Source organism: Prionailurus viverrinus, chromosome B3, assembly GCF_022837055.1.
Source record: "Prionailurus viverrinus isolate Anna chromosome B3, UM_Priviv_1.0, whole genome shotgun sequence".
Classification (NCBI taxonomy): Eukaryota; Metazoa; Chordata; class Mammalia; order Carnivora; family Felidae; genus Prionailurus; species Prionailurus viverrinus.
In genome coordinates, this window is record NC_062566.1 from 34,134,354 (window position 1) to 34,157,330 (window position 22,977).

General features: G+C 50.4%; 2 protein-coding genes across 3 annotated transcripts in view; one reads left to right on the forward strand and one right to left on the reverse strand.

The window, feature by feature from the left end:
- The first annotated feature begins 822 nt into the window (after positions 1-822).
- Positions 823-7,175, forward strand: SNAPC5 (small nuclear RNA activating complex polypeptide 5). Of its 2 annotated transcripts, none has more exons than XM_047862070.1 (4): positions 823-942; positions 2,156-2,245; positions 3,244-3,384; positions 6,293-7,175. In XM_047862070.1, exons 1-3 carry the CDS (start codon positions 853-855, stop codon positions 3,364-3,366), a joined length of 303 nt encoding a protein of 100 aa, XP_047718026.1. In that variant the 5' UTR covers positions 823-852; the 3' UTR covers positions 3,367-3,384; positions 6,293-7,175. The 2 variants fall into 2 exon arrangements, with proteins under 2 accessions (XP_047718026.1, XP_047718027.1); XM_047862071.1 differs by having other exon boundaries at positions 3,247-3,384.
- Positions 5,478-22,977, reverse strand: part of MAP2K1 (mitogen-activated protein kinase kinase 1) — a 78,398-nt gene continuing 60,898 nt past the window's right edge. The window contains exons 6-11 of the mRNA XM_047862069.1: positions 13,772-13,896; positions 11,574-11,775; positions 10,202-10,266; positions 7,556-7,617; positions 7,160-7,205; positions 5,478-6,509 (exon numbers count right to left, since the gene is read on the reverse strand). Of these exons, the coding sequence (XP_047718025.1) occupies positions 6,396-6,509; positions 7,160-7,205; positions 7,556-7,617; positions 10,202-10,266; positions 11,574-11,775; positions 13,772-13,896 (614 nt within the window). The 3' untranslated portion in view covers positions 5,478-6,395. The remainder of the gene's footprint in view (positions 6,510-7,159; positions 7,206-7,555; positions 7,618-10,201; positions 10,267-11,573; positions 11,776-13,771; positions 13,897-22,977) is intronic.

Genomic DNA, 22,977 nt, shown 5'->3' on the forward strand with positions numbered 1-22,977 from the left:
GATTCTGTGTCTCCCTCTCTCTCTGCCCCTCCCCTGTTCATGCTCTGTCTCTCTCTGTCCCAAAAATAAATAAAAACGTTGAAAAAAAATTTTTTTTTAAAAAATAAATAAATTGTCCTATTTTTGTCTCCTGTCGGGATCTTGTTTTGCAACAGGTTTGTTTCCATTGGCAACCTACTTCAAATTCCACATCAAGGTGATGGATCTTCCACTTGGCAGATTCAGGGCAATCTAGCCCTTAGCATACAAAGGCACCACGTCCCAATAGAATGATAGCCCTGCTTTATCTTCCTGTTCCAATTTGCACACCCTCCTAGGAACCACTTTGACATGAGGAGGAATCCTTGCCTGCAAAATTAACAGGGCTTGTGCACCTGTGTGCTAGATACTGTGGTTTTGGTCTCTGCCCTCAAATGCGTCTGCAGGTCTTGTTGGCGCCAAAATAGCCACTTGCAGCACATTGAAAGTGCGATGCAGGGGGACGCCTGGGTGGCTCAAGTCGGTTGAGCGTCTCTTGGTTTCAACTCAGGTCGTCAACTCACAGTTTGTGGGTTCCAGCCCCACACGGAGCCTGCCTGGGGTTCTTTTCTCTCTCTGCCTCTACCTTGCTTGCTCGCTCTATCTCAGAATAAATAAATATTAATATATATATAATAAAAGGAAAGAAAAAAGGGGTCTCTCCTAGGAAAAGCACGCTCCCGCCGAGGAGCCAGCGAGAGTTCAGAGACGGGCCGGAAGCGTCGCTGCCCGCGTGCTGCCAGCCCCGCCCAGCCTGCTGTTTGGTTTCCGGGAACGAGGGCGCCAGACGTCATTACCGGGCGCCGGGCCTGTCGGCCGGCGGGAGGAGGCGCCATGCTGAGCCGGCTCCAGGAGCTGCGCAAGGAGGAGGAGACGCTGCTCCGGTTGAAGGCGGCCCTGCACGACCAGCTGAACCGGCTCAAGGTGACCCCGGGACGCCCCTCGAGCCGGGCCGCCCCGCGAACCCCAGGCGTAGGCGGCGCCCACTTCGGTTGACAAGTACCTGGGGGGCGGGACTGAGGTTGCAGGCCCACTCCTCTTAGAATCTAGGTCCTGCGGGTCTGCGCCGAGGCCCGGCGATCTGTACGTGCGGCAAGACCACTGCCGCACCCGTAAACGCGGGTGGACCGCACACCACGCGCTGAGGAAGTGAGACCTCCCTAAGGCTCGCCTAGGTTCTCCCTGCCCCCGGACCCCTTCCCCCCGGCCCCCTACTGCATGTGCTAGCCACCATTGATTAGTTTCTGTTGACGCTTGGAACAGCTCTGGTATCGTTAAGCTAGAAGAGATGGGTGGATCCGTTGTGCAAAGAAAGCGAGCGAGGCCCGGAGAGAAGAGACTTGTCCCAGAGTTCCCAGTAGCTTTTCTTCTGGCAGCTCTTAGTGACTCCACAGCCTGGACGAGATTTAGGCGCACCAGGGCCATTTCCCACATTTCCCACCAATCCATCCTCGTTAGCCCCAGTGAGATGATCCTGATAAGCGCTGCTTTGCACCCTTCTTCAGGATCTTTACGTCCAGACGAGATGCGGGTTATGAAAGCCTTTTGTGAACTGAAAAGCATTGTACAACTGTACATTAAAATAACACGCTTTTCCTCAGGATGGTTGCTGGCCAGTGCTCATTTATGTTCTCCTATCACTAGTACCTATACAAGTATCCAGTAGGTGGGTGTTGTGTATGAGGATGATGACCTCTAAGCCTAGGTTCCTTTATGCTCCAGGAAACACTTCCACTTTCCATTCTTCCTGCCTTCCCTTTCACAATCCTGGGTAGAAAGCTACAGGCTAGCGAATGGGCCCCCTGTGGAATCAGAAGACATCTGGCTTTTTTTTTTAAGTAGCACACTTGTGTTTTCTACCCAGATCTGCTATACCTAGGGGAATGAAAGTCTTGGCTCAACTGAAAACACCTGTACACCCCAGGGGGAAAGGGGCTGGAGGGTTTTGGGCTCCTTTCCTAAAATATGGGGAAATATTAAGGGCCCCATCTTTTGCTCTAGAGCTGCACAGAGCTGCACTGTTTTCACTTCTCAGTACGCCAGCCTTTGAGCCTTTGACAGCATGATCCGTAAATTTTACCCAGGTCAGTAGCCCGGTGAAATAGTAAGCAAAGTGTCCTCGACTCCTCTCTTCTAGGTTGAAGAACTAGCCCTCCAATCAATGATCAGTTCTAGAAGAGGGGATGAAGTGCTCCCTTCTCAGCCTGCATCTGAACAGCCACATGATGTAAGTTTAATCAAGTGTGGGCCTGGGGAAAGAATGCAAAGTCCATCCTGCTCTCAGGCTGCTTGGAGGCCAAAAGTTTTTGTAAATTACCTGATCAAGCCCAAAGAACTCAGGGAATTAAGTTATTCTGATTTAATACGCTGGCTACTACATGTGACTCTTTTAGGCAAGGACCAGCCTGCCTCTCTAGCAGCTAGGTACTCTTTATTAATCATGTGTTGTTATATTGCCTGCAGCATCCTAGTTATCCGTCCCCTCTAGTTACTCCAGTGAACCGAGGGAGAATTGGAGATCTTTGCAGGCATATGTCAAAACTTCCGCTGCTTTATAAGTAAGCCTGGGATGTGAGAACAAGAGTGTGGCTTTGACTACAAAACATAGTGCTAAAAAGTGGGTTCCAGTCCTCATCGTATCTTTCTTACCAATGCCCTTAGGTAAAACGGTGCAATGTTCTTCTTTCTAAATACACCATATTTGAGCATTTTTTTCTCCCAGATGCATGTTAAGCCATGTAAAACCATATGAGAGCAGCACATGTAGGCCAGCATAATTCTTAGGCATGAACCATGTTTGTAAATCAGGTAACATTCTATCAAATACTAGGGTGTTTACTCCCTCCCATTGTGGCAGTAGAGGGTAGGAGGATCAGGATAGGAAGTGGCCTTACCTCCTGGTGATTAAATATTGGGGATGAATGTGCAGTTGCAATTTAAAAAAAAATTTCATGTTTAAATTAAACATTAGAGAGAGCACAAGTGGGGGAGGGGCAGAGAGAGAGGGAGACACAGCATCCAAAGCAGGCTCCAGGCTCTGAGCTGTCAGCAGAGACCAGCACAGGGCTCGACCTCACGAACCGCGAGACCATGACCTGTACTGAAGTCGGATACTTACCAGACAGCCACCCAGGCGCCCCGAGATTTGATTTTAAAACACATTTCAGAATTTGCCGGTTTGGTGACCATGTCTTTCCTACTAATCCATAATGTCCTTGCCTAAAGCAGATGTTGGTACACGTAGACAATGAAGCATCAATCAACCAAACTGCACTGGAGTTGAGCACAAGGAGCCATGTGCCGGAGGAGGAGGAGGAGGAGGAGGAGGAGGAGGAATCAGATTCTTGAAGGCGGGAAAGAGCCAAGGTTTGTCCTATGAATTAAGTTCCTACATCTCAGGAACTTTGTCTCCTCAAAAAAATATTCTTTCAAAGTGGGCCCTCTGGCCCGCTTTAAAAGGAAGCAAGAACTTTAGGATGATGTGTAGTTCTAAACATGGTTCCATCCATAACTGACGTTTCAGTGACCTGGAAAAGCACAGATGTGGTATCTTAGCCTTGAGCAATGTGGGCGGTGCTGCGTCTGTATTCTGGTCAGATTCCGTAATTATGCTCAAAACAGAAAGTTTCCTCTCCAGTGCTATTGAGAAAGCCTGGCATTTGCCAAAAGGGCAGAGTTTAAATACAAGCCAGCCTTTCCAGTCAACAATGCCTCTTTTAAGAAAGCCAATTAAAGGCCATCTGCATGCCATTGAAGCATTGTGAGCAGCAAGGCCACAGTCTAGGAGAGAAAGATGACAAGTGAGGAGTACAGAGAGCCACTTGGGAACACAGACTGCTGCCACCTCTCGGGTGACATCACAGCACGCTGCCGACAACATGCTTGGGAGATTAGGCTTTTGTAATAATGACTGTTACAAAATAACAGTTGCTAAAATTTGTATACTGCCCCTTTTTCAGTGAAATACAGTTAAGTACTGCTGAATTTTATTAAAGTAACTTACCCTGCCCGAGCAATAGAAAAGCCAAACAAAACATACAGAACCTCCTCAAGCAGAACTTCTGCTGTAACTGCTCCAGCAGAGAACATGGATGGGTGTATGTATTAATCAACATTTCGTTCCAGTGATTTTCAGCTACTCTTACAGGAAATAGCCAAAAGTTTAAATGAGCGTATTACTTGGAAAACACAGCGTGAAAATTGTTTTGCAACAAAAGCAACCAAACTTTACGTTTGGGGAATCTAATTTATGAGTGTGGGTTTTCGAGAGCTAGAAAAGTCGGCTCTGAATTCTAGCTCTACCACTAACTGGGCACTTGCCTTACTGAACTCTTTGCAGCGCTCAGTTTCCCGCGTGTAAAATGACAGGGTGCGCACCTGCTCCAGCAACTCTGGCGTGCGGTTACGGGGTGCTCGTGAGGCACCATGTAAAACCCTAGCTACTGTTGGTGTCTCAGCAAGAGGGAGTCTAAGGAAGGAATTGGACATGGGGAACTCAAAACAGCAAGACCAACGCAGGGAACGTTATTCTGGAAAACAAGATCATTCCTGGTAAAAACGACTAGGGGAAAACCCTTGGACTCCCAAAATGTAACACTTTTGTATAGCATAGAGAATTTAGGACACTCAGAACAGATGTTAGCCTTACAGCGAGAAAAAATGCTGGACCGGCCTAGGCGGTATATGTAACACGAAGCAGTTTTCTAAACCCTGGCTGTATCTAAGCTCCTGTCCATCTAGAGTGGGACTGCCTACTCAGGAGATTGAATCACATCGTTCTTAGTTTGAAAACAAAATAGGCCTTGTGTTTTTAAATACGTATTTATTGGTTTTCTGTAACCTGCCCTCTGGAAGAAAATGGGGGAAGAGGTGCTGACCAGGCGTCCCCACACGAAGCTGAAGTTCTGAAAGTCACTGGTCAAAAAAAGGCATCGGTGGTCAGTTTGTTTTCTGTGACTTCACTGCTACCCCACAGGCGGGACGAAGGCAGCGCAGGCCCATTCCCCTCCCCAGGAAAGCGGAATGAAGAGGGGAAACCATTGCTCAGTGGAGCCAAACAGCACGGGGCTGGGTGTCCTGGGTAGAGGCTCCCACACCAGCTGGGCACGGCCAAGAGCAGGGTGCTCCCGTGAGCAGGCCGGTTACCCCCTGACCCCACCCTGCCTGCTTTTCCCTGGGTAGAAAACGGCAGGAAGAAAGGGGATCTGTTGCTCCCAGGTGCACGGCAAGGGTAGTTGGAAGGCTCACACCTAAGTGTTTGATGGCGGAGAAGACTTGGACAAAGTCCAACTTGGAATTACAGGAAGGCCCATTGGTCCAGAGCACTGGACTCGTCCCCAGTGTGGCATTTCTGCCTTGCAGCCTCCTCCTTGTCTTTACCCTTTGCCCTCACAGGAAGGCTTGACGACACCATTTGACTTCTCGAATCCTACCACAAAAGTAGACCTGTTTTTTCATCCTTTTAACTTGATAGTATATTTATTAGAATAAGAGATTAGATTTGTTAAACATCTGGGTGGAAATGGTTAAAAGGATTTTCATACAATTCTTAGGCACTATACACACTGTTGTTTACAATAGCATCGGTACTTGGATTTGGGGAAAGATAAATCTCATACATTTTAATGCCTTGATCCATTTGTAACATTCAAAGTAACCATCATTTTAGAAACACTAATTCAAACTTAAAGAGACACATACCACTAAATATCCCACATAATATATTTTAAAATAAATATAGAAATACAACCAGAAGTCTACAAATCATCACAGTAGACAGACTGGTGAAGCCCCAGCTATCGTGGCAGTGAAGGGCTCTGGCTAGATTTTGACAGAAATTGCTTCATTCTACACCAAAAGCAAAAATATAATAAAATAACAAGATCTATACTTTCTGATGTTCTTTTTCATAGCAGCAAAGCATGCTTCACATGCAGTGCCTGTGAAGGATCTTACAAGGCTCCTACCCCAACAGAAGGAAGGTGCGCCCGGCAAGAATGCAGTACCACCAAGTGTCAAAAGAATCCCAAAACTACAGGCAGCTAGCCAGTCACGGTGGGGGAAGAGCAGTGCAATTTTCAGTAAGAATGACTACCCACAGTCACCAAGGTTTCACTGTAACTGAACGTTGCGCATGTTCGGATCAACATACACAAAAATAGCCCCAAGCACAAAGCCAATCCACTTAGGGAAATAACAGAATAAATGACAGTAATATTAAAAAAGACACAAATAGAATTTTGGCACATGCTGTGTTCTTCATCCTTTGTCGTAGGCGAAATGCACGTCTGAACGGAGACAGGCATGGCAAAGAGGCCTGAAAGCGACAATGGCACACCACTGGGCAGGGGACTCGCTCTTTGCTGCTTCCCAGATACTTAGACGCCGGCCGCGTGGGTCGGTGTACTGGGCTGGTTAAGGCCGATGGTGGAGCAAAGCCAACCTGCAAAATCCACTTCCTCACCATCAGATCTCTTGATAAAGGCATGAACCTGTGTGCGAGGAAACAGAGAGTAAGTTAAAGGAAAGTTCAAGAGTCCCGAGTCTAGACTTGGGACCAGTCTTGCAATCCCGGAGCCTGCCTGCCATTGGGCGGCAGTAGGGGGCCAGGAAGGGGGCTGGCTGCCGCCCCGCCCCCGAGAGCCCACTCTGCCTGTTTGATCTGCCGGGACGCCTGAGCTGCTCACTTCCCTGGGCCTGCGCTCTTCCACTGCGAACTGGGAGTAGCAGCTCTGCCCTCCGCGCCCCACAGGGTGGCTTGAAGGAGCAAAATAATGAACGGGTGGACTTCGGAGTGTGTGTGACACTGCACGGGCTCTGCAAGCTCAGATGTTCTCCGGTATTACTGCCCCACTCTTCCGAGAGGGGCTGCGGAGGATACTGAACACAAGGTGAGCCCGTCAGTGGTGGAAAAGGCCCCGTCCCCACGAAGGAGTGGGCTGGCCCGCTCCTTCCCTCGGCTCGTCCTTTATGCTCACGGGGGGACACGGGAGCCTTTTGTTTGGGATCCTGCAGCCCCAGGGTCAATGGGACCATACTGGTCAAGGCAGCAGGGAATGGGCTGTAGGAGGACTGGACGGATGACCGACCGAGAACAAATGAATAAGCGGGTCGTGTACAAATTGGAAATAAATGGACTTACCATGAGTTGTTTCAGATCTGCTCTCTCTGCTGGGTTTTTTATGAGGCTTAAAGAAAGAAAGATAATGTCAGAGAGATTTCCTGGCAATGGCTCCAACTCAAGTTATTTCACGTTTACATGCCTATCCTCCCCACACCCTGTATTCACCTTCCTGTTCCTAGCACTGCGGCATGCCTGCAGGTTCGTAAGTGCTGAATTAACCTGAGATCAGAAGGCAATGTGCCCATCCCTGTAGGGCAGGTGAGGGGCAGCTTTTACCCAGTGCTGTGGTCAGCCCAGTTACTGAAGTCCTAGCATTCTGGAGGCGTGGGGGAAAGGGCAAAGCTCCGTTCCCCAAGACCAGGTGGGGAGGCCGACAAAACCAGCATATCTCCAGAGAGCGAGGAGCTGACTTACCATTTATTCACAAAATCTTGAAATTCCAGACTGAATACTCCACTGGGCAGCTTTGGAGGAGGCTGTAAATACAGATTAAGACCTAAGAAATGCCTGGCTTCCTTCTCCAGCCATATTCCCCACAACCCCCACCCCCAGGCCTCGGGACAGTGCTGCCCTTAACCAACCAAGGGAAGACAGGGGTTAGAGGCCAGTGGCTGCTTGCTGGGCCACCGCGGGTGGAACCGCTGTCTCAAGCCACAGCTGGAACTGGGGCCGAGTTGGTAGCTACCACTCACTTGCCAGTGACTAAACAAATCAGTTTCGGACTCTTGGTTTATCCTTCTGTGACGTGAGGAGGACCTCGTTCTCTCTGGGAACGCTTCTAGCTGATCCGACTGTAAATCCTGGAGTGTGTCCTGGAACTAGGAGCTAGGGGGGTGTGCTAACCACCAGGCATAACGCAGCCCAGACAGCAGCCGTGGAAGACACAGAAGGCTGAATCGTAAAATGTATATCCCTTTTCCGCTATACCCCGAAGAAGCGGCGGAGAAAGTTTAATATAACATCAGCGGAGAGGGCTGGGTCTGGAAGAATGTTCCCTGCACACTCCAGGAAGGAGGCTGTTTGCGGGCATTGATGCTAGGACACTGGCAACAGCTCTCATGTTCCCAGGGTACGCAGTGGAGGTCACGCAGGGCGACACAGGACAGGGCTCCTGGAGCACCTGGCTCATGTGTTCCACGCAGACCCAGGAAATGGGACCCACCCTCCTGTGACCTGTGCCGGGGCGGAGTGTTAGCCTCCTTGTGAGTGGACTCCCACAGTGCCCGGGTGTCACTGCCTTGATGTGCAGCCCCGACCAACAGGTGATCAGAGACTGACAATTAAACACACTACCAACAAAGCCCTGCCTCACCCTCTTGCCCTGAAGGACTTACCACGACACCAGGCAAATGAGACTGATCTGGGGGCCAGGGACTAAAAACCCAGTTCTCAGGCCCACCCTGCAGATGGTCGATGCTGCTGAGGGGGATGAAGGGAACATTCAAAGGAGGGATTGACTGCCTGGCCTCCAGAGACCCAAGTAGGATGGGGGCCGGGCAAAAGAGGGGCTGTGAGGTGCCCACACCTGACCTAGCGGCCCAGCCTCCTGGGAGGGTAGGGAGGGGAGCTGGGAGGAGTGGGTGGTAAGGAAGTACACTAGGGGGGAAGGAACTTAGCTACTTTTCATCTCGGAGCCTGAGTTTCCTCACCTGTATGAAGAGGATGATGAAACCAGCCGGGCCACCAGAGGCTGGCAGCGGGCACACTAGGAGACCAGACCGGCGGCTGCTGATTTACTCAGGCTCTCTCTTCCCTGCGGTTCCCACCCAGCACCACCCAGCTCAGGTCCCGGCAGCAGAGGATGGCTCTCCGCACTACCACAAATGCGAGGCGCTGTGCCTTCCTTGAGTCCTTAGGCAGCCGAGATCACACGCTGCACTTCCGTCCCATGTCTCATTGCTTAGCATAAAGCTGTGCAGACAGCAAGGATGGGCAAGTGAACCTCCCTAGGGATTTCGTAACTGATGGGGTGAAGCAGGATTTTCCCTGTTTGGCTCGTAATGGACACGGGGACCATTTTGAGCCTTTTGGGGTCTGGTTTTAGAGAGCAGTACGAAGTATGAAAAGTTACCCCGCTAGTCTCTTGAAGAGAACAGAGCCATGCCTCTTACCGTGTACCCCAGCTGCGTGGGGCCTCCAGCTGCCTCCCCAAGCTAACAGACCGCGCCCCTCCTCCACTCCCCACGCCACACCTGAGGCCGGGGGTGCTGGCCCTACCTCTGGAAATCCTGCCGCAGCAAAGCCCTGCTCCTCTGGGAGCCCTGCCCCAGCCCCTCTGTGCCACCGCTCCCCACCCCCTCAAGCCAGGATTTGACGAATGCTGGGCAGTCTCTCCCTTCCTTGATCCTTTTTTCATTTAAACATACTGGTATAGGTGCGTTACACAAATAATGTGTGTTCTCTGCATTAAAGCCAGCCAGCAGCAATAAGCCAAAAGAAATTTCCACCATCCAGAGAGAACCACCATTTCCTACTGCTTTTCAGATTTTGTATGTATGTACATGCATACAGATTTGTTAAAGAACTGATCACAGTACACGTACTACTTTGTAATGTTTTCCACACAATTTATAGGGAATATTTTCCATACCTGTTTCTACATTGTCATTTTTTTACATCTATTGCTTTTAATGGCACTTACAATCGGAAACCCTAGTTTGCAGGTATGTGTAGACTTGCCTTGCCTCCCATATTAACCTAATGGTCTTCACGACGAGGGACTTTTGTTTTTCCGTCTGTGGCCCCCCACCTCGTGCGTAGCACCACCCCACAGTGCACACGTAGCCCACAGTAAGTGCACAAGAAATACGTGATGAATGAAGGAGTGTAATGGCCACACTGGAGGCTCCTGAATCTGAGAAAGGACGAGAAACTCAGAGCTACCCAAATATGCTCCCTGGGGAAGAGGCACCCGCAGCCTCTAAACCAGCCGCTCAGTTCCAAGAGCGTGATGCCCTACAAGCAGCCCCACTGTGGGAACAACACACAGGCTTCCCAAATCAACGGAGTTTTTTCTTAATAGAAGCAGATACGAGGTCAAGGAAGCTGCGCAGTACTTACCTCGTTGACTATGTAATCCAACAACTCAAAAATTGCCATGGGAGGTCGGCTGTCCATTCCATACGCTACAGATTTTATAACGAGAAAAAAGGAAACGCTTCTCAGAAAAACAGACAGGAGGTTATTTGCCAGTCTGAGGCTAGGGACCGGGGGCATGGGTCCTGGGGACCAGAACAGGGTGGTGGACAATAAGCAGAGACACAAGAGCCCCAGATAAGGCCGCGGACAGAGGGGACAGCAAAGGCCACAGAGTCGGCCAGCCGGGTAGGAGTCTGGGCTCTGCCACCTGCAAGGTTTGCGACCTCAGGCAAATCCATGGGCTGCTGAGCTTAGTTTGGAGTTTGGTGAAGGGGAGATGGGTCTCTATGTCCGCCCTTCTTCCCTTCCTTGTACTGAGAGAGGAGCAAATGAGGCGATAACTAAGGAGCTTGAGGACTTAAGTGTTCATTCTCCCTGAACTTGGGTTTCTTCCTTTTACTAAACTCCAGAGTCCCCAGCCAGCCTCAGGGGCCACAGCCACAAGCCCCTCCCGGGACCCACCATCAGCGACCCCTGCCCTCTGCTTCTCCCTTCACATACACCCTCTTCCATGAGGGCCTCAGGGACAGGCCTTCCTGGTCACAGAGCAATGTCCCGGCAGGAATTACATCAGAAGATGGTGGCTCGGCCAGCACCTTCCCAGTACCAGGTTTACTTCCCAGTATTCGTGATCAGAGAGGCAAGCGGTGCGGCACAGCACTTGGCACCTAGGACTCAGGCGTGGACAAGGACATATGTAGTCTCGGCAAGTCAGGCACTTGGTGCCTCGGTTTCCTCACATTTAAGAGATTATAACAGGGCTCACACATGATTGCTATTAAAATTAGACAATACTGGGCAAATCCATGGAGACAGAAAGTAGATGAGTGGTTGCCAGGGGGTGGGGGTGGGAGGAGTTGGGAGTGACTGCTCACGGAGGTGAGGTTTCTTTTTGGGGTGACAGAAATATTCTGCAATTACACAGTGGTGATGATTACACAACATGGGAGAATATACTAAAAACCACTGAACTGTCCACTTTAAACTGTGCATTTTATGTTATGCGAACTTTATCTCAAAGAAAATCTACCTAAAAACCAGTCAGGATTTTTAAAAATTAGGTAACGCATATAAAGTACTAAATGCAGTGCCAGGAACACAGCAGGCACTCAACAAAGGGTGGCAAACTGTCCACGGAAACAATTTAACACCCACCTGGAGACCCCTGCTCTGCTTCTCCCCCCTTCCCCCAGCCTGGCATCCAGAGACAGGCAATCAGTCTTGGGAGAGTGTTCGGAGAATCAGCCCCCCAGAAACCACAGCAGCAAGGGCAGTCCAAGCTGGGGCCACTCACAGCTGAGGGGCCTTCCGGGGGTCCTCGGCCTGGGTGGCGTCTCAGCCGCATCTCCCTCCACTTGGCACCCAAACATCAGCTCCAGCTCCTTGGCATCGGGAGGAGGGATGGGATACCTCCCGACTGCCATCTCAACCAGAGATAGCCCCATGCTCCAGATGTCCGACTGCACGGAGTAATGAGTCCCCTGGAGTCTTTCTGGCTGCAGGAGAAGTGGACACAGTTATGATCACCTGTGAGCTCATCCAGGCCCACACAGAAGAGGGACAGGCGAGTCTCCATGGAGGCTCCAGGGAGATCTCAGGACTCCCTGCCCACAGGGAGTGGCCTGTCCTGCTTAGTCCGGGTCCTGGTCCTGGTCCTGGTCCTGGCCCCGGCCCTAGATCTGCTGATGCGTTTTGTCTTCTTTGGAACTTCCACTAACTGCTTTCACTGGGTTTCTGACCTGCCCCCAGCTACTGCGTTCAAACCCTCTGACCCACGCCTCCTCACTGCCATCTCCCCATAACCTGCCCTCGCTAACAGCCTCTGGCCTGGCTGGACCCTGGCTGCCACTTCAGCTGGGGCTCCAGCTTTGCCCAGTCTGGTCACTGTCTTGCATGTGCAGCACAGCTTGTCCAAAGCCCAGCTGCGAGGTTCATGTTGTCACCTTCATCTGAAACATGAGGCTTCTGGAACATGGGTCACGAATGAAGTGTGCACAGGGTAGAAAGAACACCGGCCTTGAGGGGCGCCTGGGTGGCTCAGTCAGTTAAGCATCCAGCTTCAGCTGAGGTCACGATCTCGCGGCTCATGGGTTCGAGCCCTGCATCAGGCCCTGTGCCAAGAGCTCAGAGCCTGGAGCCTGCTTGGGCTTCTGTGTCTCCCTCTAGCTCTCTGCCCCTCCCCCACTCACGTCCTGTCTTTCCCTCAAAATAATAAACATTAAAAAACAAAAACAAAACAAAACACCAGCCTTGAGAGTCAGGAGAGCTGAGCTCTAAGACCAGCTCCACCACTGACTCACTGACTGTTCCTGAATATGGAGCAGGAGAAAAGGCAAAGGATCTGGGGTCAGGAGACTCGAGCTCACGCTCCAACTCTGCAACTTGTAAACTGTGTGATCCTGAGCCTCAGTTCCCTCATCTATAAAGTGGAGCTGATGAACACGGTGTTAACATCAATAACGACATAACAAAATACCTGCTCTCCTTACTAGGGTTACCAAGAAGGTCAAACCAAACGAAAATGTATGTTCGATGCTGCAAAATGCTACCCAAGTATGGGTTGAGTCGGAAGAGTCAGGAAAAAAATATATGGTGCTATACAAAGCATTATTTTTATTCAGCGTTAATTGAAATAGCACATATATTTCAAGAACTCTACAAAAAATCTTTATTCTGACAATTACATTTTTTTTTAGACATCATTAATGTCTCCCAAGGGATTTTTTCACTAACTCAAATACTGGACTATTTTGGAACTGACCATGTAACCACAAAGACCCAAACCACTAACCCTGGATCAATAGGTCCCGCAGTGTGTTGACTGATTTCGAACTTTGCGGTTGGCAGTTGAGTGGTCCAGAATGTTAGCTGCTCAGTTCTTAGACTGAGTGAGGGGACTAACTGGCAAGGAGACCTGGCTTTCAGTCCAGGCTCTGCATCTGGATTTCCTCATCTCTAAAATGGGAGCGATATCTTCACGTTCACAGGGCCACCACACAGACGAGAACACAGAAAACACGATGTGCCGGGATGCCCCAGCCTCTGTGCCTGCCCCTCCGATTAACCCATGCCTACACTCACTGCCCCCTCCGTACAGATCCCCACTCACCCTAGCACTCCTCTATCTGCCCCACGCCAGCATTCACCCAGTGTCACACTCCCCCCTTTCTGAATCGTTCTCTGGAGCACACTAGCCATTTACTCACCAAGCGCTCCCTGGGCACCTACCACATGCCAGGCCCCGAGTCAGACCCTAGGGACAACTGAGACACCTATGGCCCTATTGTTGTCCTCCCGGAGCGCATGGCATGGGGGAGAGAAGAGAACATGGCTGCCACCTCCTTGGGGAGGGACCATGATGCCTCATCCTTCATTCTTTCTCCCCCACCTCTACCACCCAGGACAGGTTCTGGCTCTACAAGGGAAGCCACCCACTTGGCTCCTATCCCTGACCATGCAAGACATGTGAGAGATGGAACCCACTGCTCATACCGACATGTAGGACCTTGTGCCCACGAAGGAGTTGGCCATGGAGTCGATGAGCTGCCCGCTGACCCCAAAGTCACAGAGCTTGATCTCCCCACGAGAGTTCACTAGGATGTTGGAAGGCTTGACATCTGCAGGGGAGGGAACAAAGAAAAGGAGGGAGTTGACACAGGTAGATCGGGGAGAGGGAGGAGGGTCAGCATTCTATAGACAGACCAGCCCCAACCGTGAGTCCAACGACGGCTGCCATCACTAAACCAGCCCTTGGCTTGCAAACACTGGACACCAAGGTCCCTCATTCCCCCTAGTTCAGGGTTCGAGAAAAGACTGTCAGGAGAGGAAATAACAACCTGTTGTACAAGTAGGACAGAAAGCCAGTGGATTTTCTGTCTTTGAGAATCCAGGCCTAAACACATGACCCACAGGAAAGACTCCATTATCAGGAATAATCAAGATTTCCAAGTTTGTTGTTTCAATCACCCTTCTTGGCAAGATACAGTATCTATGGTTGGATCTTAAGGCAGGAAGAAAAAAAAAACAAATAAGACCTATTTGCCTGCTGAGGCTCAGACCAAACACTAGAGATGGGATGGGGGCAGGAATTCCTATGTTTGACCTAGATACCAAGCACAAAGCTGTGGCAGGGGTTGGAAGCTGACTTAATCATTTTCAGTGATGTCATTTCCCAAACAGCCTCCACAGCTGCAGCCAGCTGTCAGTCAAGGACAGTCCCTCACTGCCCTGTGGGGACCAGTCAGGGCAGTGCCACGGAACCAGCCCCAACCCCTTCCCCGCACTCGGGCCCTACCCACTTCCCACCCAGCTGCCACATCACTACTAGTCCACTGACCCTTCCCTTTGCAGAGGGAGGTAAACTTCCCAATGTTCTTCTTCCGCCACCTTCCCTGATTCAAACAACTGCCCTACAGAGTGGGCAGAGCGGGGTCAAGTGTTCTCACTTACAGGTGGGAAAATGACGCTGGAACTTGGTAAAAGTCCCCAGGCCAGGGTTTTGTGGGCACACATCAGCAATGAGACCCATCAAAGAGCAGTCCACACCCCGGGGGCAAAAACATAAACCGGGACAGGCAATCGATCTCTGACGAAGTAACAGAGATACCATATAGAGCACCTGGAGAATTAGAGGAACAAACCAAGTCCCCATAATTCAAACCTATTAGAACTACTATTCCCATTTTATTATTTTTTTCCCTCGGTACCCTCAGATGAATGCATTTACGTGCACACCTCGGAGATGTGGCAGCTTTGGCTCTCTGCCTCTGCAATAAAGTGAATATCGCAATGAAGAGAGTCAAATGAATGTTTTGCTTTCCAGGTACATACAACAGTTATGTTTACATTAGGCTATAGTCTGTTAAATATACAGCGTCATGTCTAAAAAAATGATGTACACACCTGAATTTAAAAATACTTTATTGCTAAAAAATGCTAACTGTGGGCGCCTGGGTGGCTCCATCGGTTATTAAGTGTCCAACTCGATTGTGGCTCAGGTCACGATCTCGTGGCTTGTGAGTTCGAGCCCCACATCAGGCTCTGCAGTGCAGAACCTGCTTGGGAGTCCCTCTCTTTCTCTGTCTTTCCCCTACTCATGCCCTCTCTCTCAAAATAAAATAAACATCTTTTTTTAAAAAAACTGCTAACCATTTTAGCCGGTCATAATCACAGATCACCGTAACAAATAGAATAATGAAAATTTGAGCGACTTAAGAACTACCAAACATGACCCAGAGATATAAAGTGCACAAATGCTGTTGGAAAAATGGCATAGTCTTGCTTGACGCAGGACTGACACAAACCGTCAATATGTAAACAATGCAGCACCTGCAAAGCATAATAAGATGATATATGCCTGTATTTATCCTTAAACAGACTCGAACAGTCTACGTAAGTATCTTTCCAAGGGTAAAGTGAAAAAAAAACTCACCCTCTCGCATCCCAGTAAGGCCTTCCCTTGCCCCCCACCCCCCCGCATTTCCGAGGCTGGGTCAGGTCATAAGCAGTGTTCAGCCAGCTCAAGCTTCTCTGTACCCATCACCAGCTCCACCAGGGGAGGGCTGCTGGGTGCCTGCCCCCATAACCCCCAAGCCAGGACAGTAACTGGCACACAGTAGGTGCTCCTAAATACTCGTGAATGACCGGCTCTGAACTCACTGGGTACATACGCAAACACTCCGAGCCACTGGTGTGTCTTCCCAAGACCTAGCCTTCATCATGGCACAGGACACGAGATCTTTCCAAACCCCTTGTCATGCTCCTTATGTCTCCTACATACAGACTTCTAGAATGCAGGCATCAGAAGTAGCCTTAGAGGGAGTCTGGTTCCTCCCCTTCAGCTGAAGGCCCAAAACGGTCTAGGAACTTGTCCAAGGTCACACTGCAAAAACTAGGTGAAGCTGGACCCAGAACTTGGACCTTCTCTGACACCTAGCTTGTCCTCTTCCCACCCAGCCCACCGCCATATGACGCAACTCTGTTCCACCCACCCACTTATGTTCGCCGAGCCCTACGCTGTGCCGGGGCCCATGCAGACACCGGGAGACAACGGCGAGAGAACTGATCGAGCTCCTACTGTCATCAAGTTTACGTTGTAGTGTGAGCACAGACAAAACCCGACAAATGCACAACATCAGGTGGTCTCAAGTGCCATGAAGAGAATAAAAATGATAAAACCAGGTAAGAACACACACCTTGGTGGGGGGTGGGGGGGTAGGCACCTCTGTGCAGGAATGACCCTTGAGCAATGACCCGGGTGGAGTCACACATCCTCCTGGGGAACGACTTCAAACACAGGGACTAACTTTTCTTCTGTTTCTTGCCCACACCTAGTATTAGGGCAGGCTCCGACAAACACTGCCAGCCAAGGAGCCTCTGGTCCTCACTTACACAGGATTGTGGCCCTCCTCGAACAGAGGACAGATGCCTGACCCCAGAGGTTAGTGTGGGGGTACGGCAGGGACGCTGAGCGGCCAGCCAGAGCTGGGGAGGGCCGCGAGGAAATAGCGCTCCTGGGGGTGCCGTGGGGAGAATGCACAGGAGGCCCTCCAACACGAGCCTCTCCTCACACTTGCCACCAAATGCCCCAGCCCTTCACCCCGGTACCTGGGCCACCAAGCCAGGGCTCCCTCACCTCCCAAATGTGCCCAAGGCAGGTTAGGCCCCATTTTCAAGCAAAAGGGCGGCCATGACTCAAGAGACCTGTGTTCAAATCCCCACCCTGCTGCCCACTCCAACAGGAGCCTTGAGCCAGTCCCCCTGCTTCTCTAGCACCGGCCACCTGTCAGCGATGCAGTGATGACAATCAGATCTCTTGTGACCCTGCCAGGTGGTGACCAGGACCAACCTAATGCAGTGTGGGCATTTACACGGCACGCCACACCACAGGGACAGAGGTTTCTTCCACAGGCCGCCCTGCAAGATGAGCAGCCTTCGGCACCAGAGCTCTGCTTCCGCCCTCCCCAACAGAGAGCACCCCCCCACCCCCCACCGCCACCCGGGTTTTCCTTCCTCTGCTGGCTTCCTCCCTCGCTCTGCTTCTCTCCGGGCTGCTGAGGAGTGGCTGCACGGCCTCTGTAACCGCTTGGATCTGATTTCCATTCACATGGCAAGCAAGCCTCTTTTCCTCCAAACTTATGTAACACCACTCTCCCCAATCCCTGGCTGTCAGCTCTGGCTTCCCCCACGCCAGGGAACAACACCAGCTGGGAGGCTGCAGAGACCATGGGGGATGGAGTCAGAGGAGCAGAGGGAAACCCTGAGGGGCCACACGCACCGCACACAGCCCCTCCCGGGGACCCGGGAGGTGGGACACGAAGCGGCTTGCAGACCTGCAAATCACTCTCCATCACTCAAGTCCAAAACACGTGGCTGAGCCACCACGCCGGGTCATGCCTCTCCTTGGCAGCCCCAGCCAAATGGGGCTCTCCTCTGGGGGCGAAAGAGGTACACGTCAGACAAGGCCAGAGAGACGGTTTCCTCCAACTGACAGCACCCCCTCTTTGGTCTCCACGATTGCTGCCCTCCCTCCTCTGCCCCTGCCCCCACCATCTGCGTCCTCACTTGGTCCCGCAGAGCAAGCAGTGCTCCTCCGGTGGGACAGCCCCTGCACCGAGCCTCGCAGTCAGGTGCAGGCCTCGCAGCCTGGCTTTCCAAGCCCGCCACTGCTCCCGCCTCACCTCTACCCAGCTTTGCACTGTGACACAGCCCCATGTCCCCCTGCCCAGGCTCACGCCTGCCACTCTGTGCTGGCCCCCGCACGTGAAACATGCTTCTTTCCCACTCACCCTCACGGCGATTTCGAGGCGCAAGTTGTTCTGGGTCCCCTCCGCCACTTGGGAAACTGCCCTGCTCCTGGGAGGGCTGAACCCGGGGAGATCTCATCAGGCTTCTTCTCACATCCTTCCTAGCAGCCACCTCGACCGCTGTTCAAATCAGGGGCCCAGGCCCTCTCTACTCCTCACGGCCTTCTCCAGGCCTTGGGTTCCCTTTCTCACCCTCCAATATCAAGAAGGCAAGGCTGGGGGGAGACCCAGGACCCGGTGGGCCAGGCTGCCTTCTTGAGGAAGCATCCAGCACCCATGAGGCCCCCAGGCTGACGAGCTTCTTCAGGAAACAGATGAGAGGCTAAGGTCTGTTACCCCCATTCTGCTCAGCCCCCCGCAACAGTGAGGGTGGGTAAGCCCTCTTTCTTCAAAAACAAATAAGGGGATTTTATGCAAAAACTAAGTGGAAGAAATATTTTCTTCTCTCATATTTTCTGCCCCAGAAATAACCAGTGTTCACAGCCTTTTGATTTTTTCCCCCAAGAGCGCATGATTTCAACTTAATTTCTCAGTGTTTCCTACCACTCTAAAACAAGAGGTTTGGATTAAATCATTCAATGGGTCATTTGTTTATTCTATGAACAGTTACAACTGAGCTATGAGTAAAAAGGACACAGTTCCTCTCCCTGTCCTGAAGGCCATCACCACTAGGGGAGACAGAACATAAAATACAAGAACGTGTGTGCATGTGTATGATGCTAACGGCAAAGACAGACAGATGGTCAGGGCACTGTGCACAGATATTCTGAATTCTTCCAATCGGCCAGGCTCCATGCTAGGCTGACGAGTGGAGCAAGGTCCCTCTCAGGCAGATGAAGCGAGGTGTCGGCCTCCCAAAGGGTACTATAACCTCATTTTGTTTGGCAGAACATCTTACAGGAAGTTGCATTCACTATGGGGCGGGGTGTGTGTGGGGGGGCAAGATGGAAGAAGATGGGCACGAAGGAACAGAAGGGCAGGGGAGCAGGGGAGGGAAGCAGAGGCACAAGACAAACAAGAAGAAAAGAAATGAGGGCCCCAGAGCAGCAAGCTGAATGACACCTGGAAACCAGACTCTGACTCATCTGTGACAAAGGCTAAATCCAAAGTGGGATGACTTTGGATAGTGAGTTAAAGGTTAAAGAGACAAAGACAAGTGAGATTTTTAAATGGTGACTTCAGGACTCAAAGGACCTCTTCTTAGCAACCCCAGTAGGTCCTTAATAACCCTTCTCTAAAGGTGAAGAGTCAGAAGGGAAAGGTGGCTGACCCTGGTAGGTCAAATAACAGTCTCCACAGAGCCACCTCTGGGTTAACTTATCCATGACCTCAGGGAGCTAATTAAATAGCAAAGATATTAACATTCAGAGAAAATGCCAAACACTTCAATTAGCCATGAACCCTAAGCTCTTTTTCCCACCCAACCTTCCCCAGAAGCACAGCTTTCTCCCCTAGCTGCCTAGCCCCCACCTGTGGAGAACGGACACAGCTCAAAGACAAGGCTGGGGGGCGGGGGGGGCAGGGGAGCCCAGCCGACCTGGGAAGACACCACACGAGCTCGGGATCACCGAGGCCTTACTATGCCAGGCCTTTTAAATACCGAGTCTTCTCGAACACTCAGAACACCAATGAGAAGCAAGCTCTACGCTCCTGTGTACAGATGGGAGCCATGGAGGCTGAGAGTCAGGGAGACGTCTGGCAAGACTGCATAGGGAGCTAATGGCTACTTGATGCTACAACAGATTACCCAGAGCCTAGATAATTGGGCTCTAGATGACACGGCAAATGCTGAGCTGTACTCCGAAGTTTCAGAAAAGCCGTTATTCAGTTGCGGGCGACGGCGGGTCAAAAGGTACAAACTTCCAGTTTTAAGATTCCCGGTATGTGACATACATTCCCGGTATGTGACATACAATGTGGTGACTACAGTTAACAATACTGAATCATACATTTGAAAGTTGCTAGAAGAGTGTGTGTGTGTGTGTGTGTGTGTGTGTGTGTATATACACACACATATATACATACATATATATACGTATATATATATGTATACATACATATATATATGTATATACAGAGAGAGATTACTTTAAATTACATATATATATATATATATATATATATATATATATATATATTTCTTTTTTTTTTTTTTTAAGTAATCTCTACACCCCACGTGGTGCTTGAACTCACGACCCGGAGATCAAGAGCCATATGCTCTACCAACCAAGCTAGCCAGGCGCCCCTAGGAGTACATCTTAAAAATTCTCATCCCAAGAAAAAAAATGTTGTGTGGTGATGGATGTTAACGAAACTTACTGTGGTGATCATTTCCCAGTAGCTACATCTGGCAAATCAGCACGTTGTACACCTGCAACTAACACAATGTGATGTGTCAATCTTATCTCAGTTTTTTTTTTTAAAGTTATGCTGGGGGGTTCCTCATTTCGGCTCGGGTCATGATCCCAGGGTTGTGGGATTGAGCCCTGTGTTGGACTCTGCGCTGATTGTGGAGCGTGCTTGGGAGTTTTCTCTCTCCCTCTCTCTCTGTCCCCCCACCCCCAGCACACGCTCTCTCTCAAACTAAGTATTTTTTAAAATAATAAAAAATAAAAATATAAGTTGTGGTCGGGGAAGAGGGCCGCCCACATTACAGACATAACAAGCTTCGTCTGGGAACAGGATCGGACTTGGGTCTGCTTGTGAGAGAAAAACTTTCTCTGCTGGGAGTGAATGCATGCTTCCCTCTCAACTGCAGCCAGCCCCCTGTCCCCCTTGCAGGACGAGCTGACAGAGGGAAGGACAGGCTGCTTCCCACTTCCTTCCTGACCCAAAAGGCACACAAAGGCTGACAATTAAGCTAGGTAATACTGGAGGCGTTCAGAATCCATTTTTCTTTTCTTTTTCAGAATCTGGTTTTCCTTAGTACACTCCATTCCAAGAAATGGTCAACATTTTTAAAACAGGATGTTAACAAAAGCCACAGCAAAAGGTATAGAGGTTATACCAAAAAGAGAGGGGAAAGGGAGAGGGAGGGAGGGAAAGAAAGAGAAAGGAAAAGGGGTATTCAAGGGAAACACGGGTCCCGGAGTCTTGGTCTCTCATTTTCAATGACCCCCTAATAATATTTGGCAGAGCAGCCCCATTTTACAGACGTGGAAATCAAGGCTTAAGGAGATAGATACCCCTTGCCAAAGATCACAAAGTAGCTTTTCCATTAAAAGAAACTGCCTTGAAGCACACATTTCCCCCTGCAGGCTCCCGGCTAATTCAGAGGACAGCAGATCGGCAATCTATCTCAAAGCCAATCACCCACCCGCAGGCAGGAAGACAACGCTGGCTAACTTGGATACTTCTCAGCCACAATTCAAGAAAGGGCAATTAACTAAAAAAAAAAAACAAAAAAACAAAACAAAAACAAAAACTCTTTTGGCCCACTGAAGGCTAATTTTGCTCCGCAGGAGACTGGGGGAAAAAAAGACGATGGAAAAAAGACACGTAGTGATAGCCAGAGATCTGCTCGTTTTTAAACGTAAAGTGAGAGTTTCTAATAACATCACTGAATTTATGGTGGTCCAAGCTCCACCAAAGCAAGTAAGGCATGACCGCTTGTGCCTGGGTCACAGTCCGCATCACGCAGCAGAGAAGTTTGGAAAAGGAGGTCAAGAGGCCACTCATCAGTCATTTCTAGCTTAGCCTGGGACAGGCCTCCAAACAAAACCACTTAGCCGAGTGTGTTTACCGATCTAAGGACAAATGTGAGCCAGATGGACCGGACGGTCCTCACGGAGTGTACTGAGCAGGGCCCTCCCCACACCACACACTCCTCTTTGGGAGAAGTGCTCCCCACTCTGAGCTATCACCGCTCTGGGTGAACACCGCAGAGAACGATGACCCCGGGCCCTAACACGCCAGGCCACTCACTGCCCCCTATCCCCATCACGGTGATCCCAGCAGGTCTGGGCACATGATCCATATCAGTCCAATCAGTCCTTCCCCAGGATTTTATAACAGAAGGTGGGGGGCTCTTCCCTCCCTAATCAGACTAAAGCCAGAGACGATGCTTCTCACAATGTAGAGTCGGCCAGCCAGACAGGATAAAGCCACGATCAAAGAGAAACAAATGAGGGGTGCGCCCGGGTGGCTCAGCTGGTTAAGCATCCGACTTCAGCTCAGGTCATGATTTCATGGCGTGTGGGTTCGAGCCCCACGTTGGGATCTGTGCTGACAGCTCAGAGCCTGGAGCCTGCTTCAGATTCTGTGTCTCCCTCTCTCTTCTCTCTGCCCCTGCCCCACTTGCACTCTCTCAAAAATAAACATTAAAAAAAAAGAAAGAAAAAGAAACATTTACAAAGAGCAACAAATGAGAGCACTCTAAGAGAATCTTTTTACACGTACATCTTAAGTGAAGTCTAACACCTAATGGCGTTTGAGGCCCTGGACACCGTTATCGCTAAGGACGGCTGCATTCTTAGCTTCCTGGGGTTTGGTCCCTTTATTGTTTGAGCTAATTAGTGTGCACAAACAGCCAGGAATCCTAATATCCATTGGTTTTTATTAAGCGACATCGAAAATGACATTTTAAGTAGGCATATAGTGTTGTATGGAAATGGTGTCCCCAACTTTGCAGTCAGGCAGATCTGGGTTTGAATTCTAGCTCTACTACTCACTAGCTAGCTCCAAGCAGGCCTAGAAGCTTCTTAGGAGTTTCTAGTTTATTGAACATTATATGTTCAGTGGGCTTTTAAATGCCACAACGTTAGGGCACCTGGGTGGCTCAGTCAGTTAAGTGTCTGACTCTTGATTTCAGCTCAGGCCATGATCTCCCGGTTCGTGAAATTGAGACCCTCTCTCTCTCTCCTTCTCTCTCTGTCCCTCTCCAGTGCTTGTGCT

Excerpts from the sequence above, each read along its gene's own strand:
- SNAPC5 (XM_047862070.1), top strand. The coding sequence starts at position 853 with ATGCTGAGCCGGCTCCAGGAGCTGCGCAAGGAGGAGGAGACGCTGCTC. Across the intron at positions 943-2,155 it reads ACCAGCTGAACCGGCTCAAG|GTTGAAGAACTAGCCCTCCA; the intron begins GTGACCCCGGGA and ends CCTCTCTTCTAG. Across the intron at positions 2,246-3,243 it reads CATCTGAACAGCCACATGAT|CAGATGTTGGTACACGTAGA; the intron begins GTAAGTTTAATC and ends CCTTGCCTAAAG.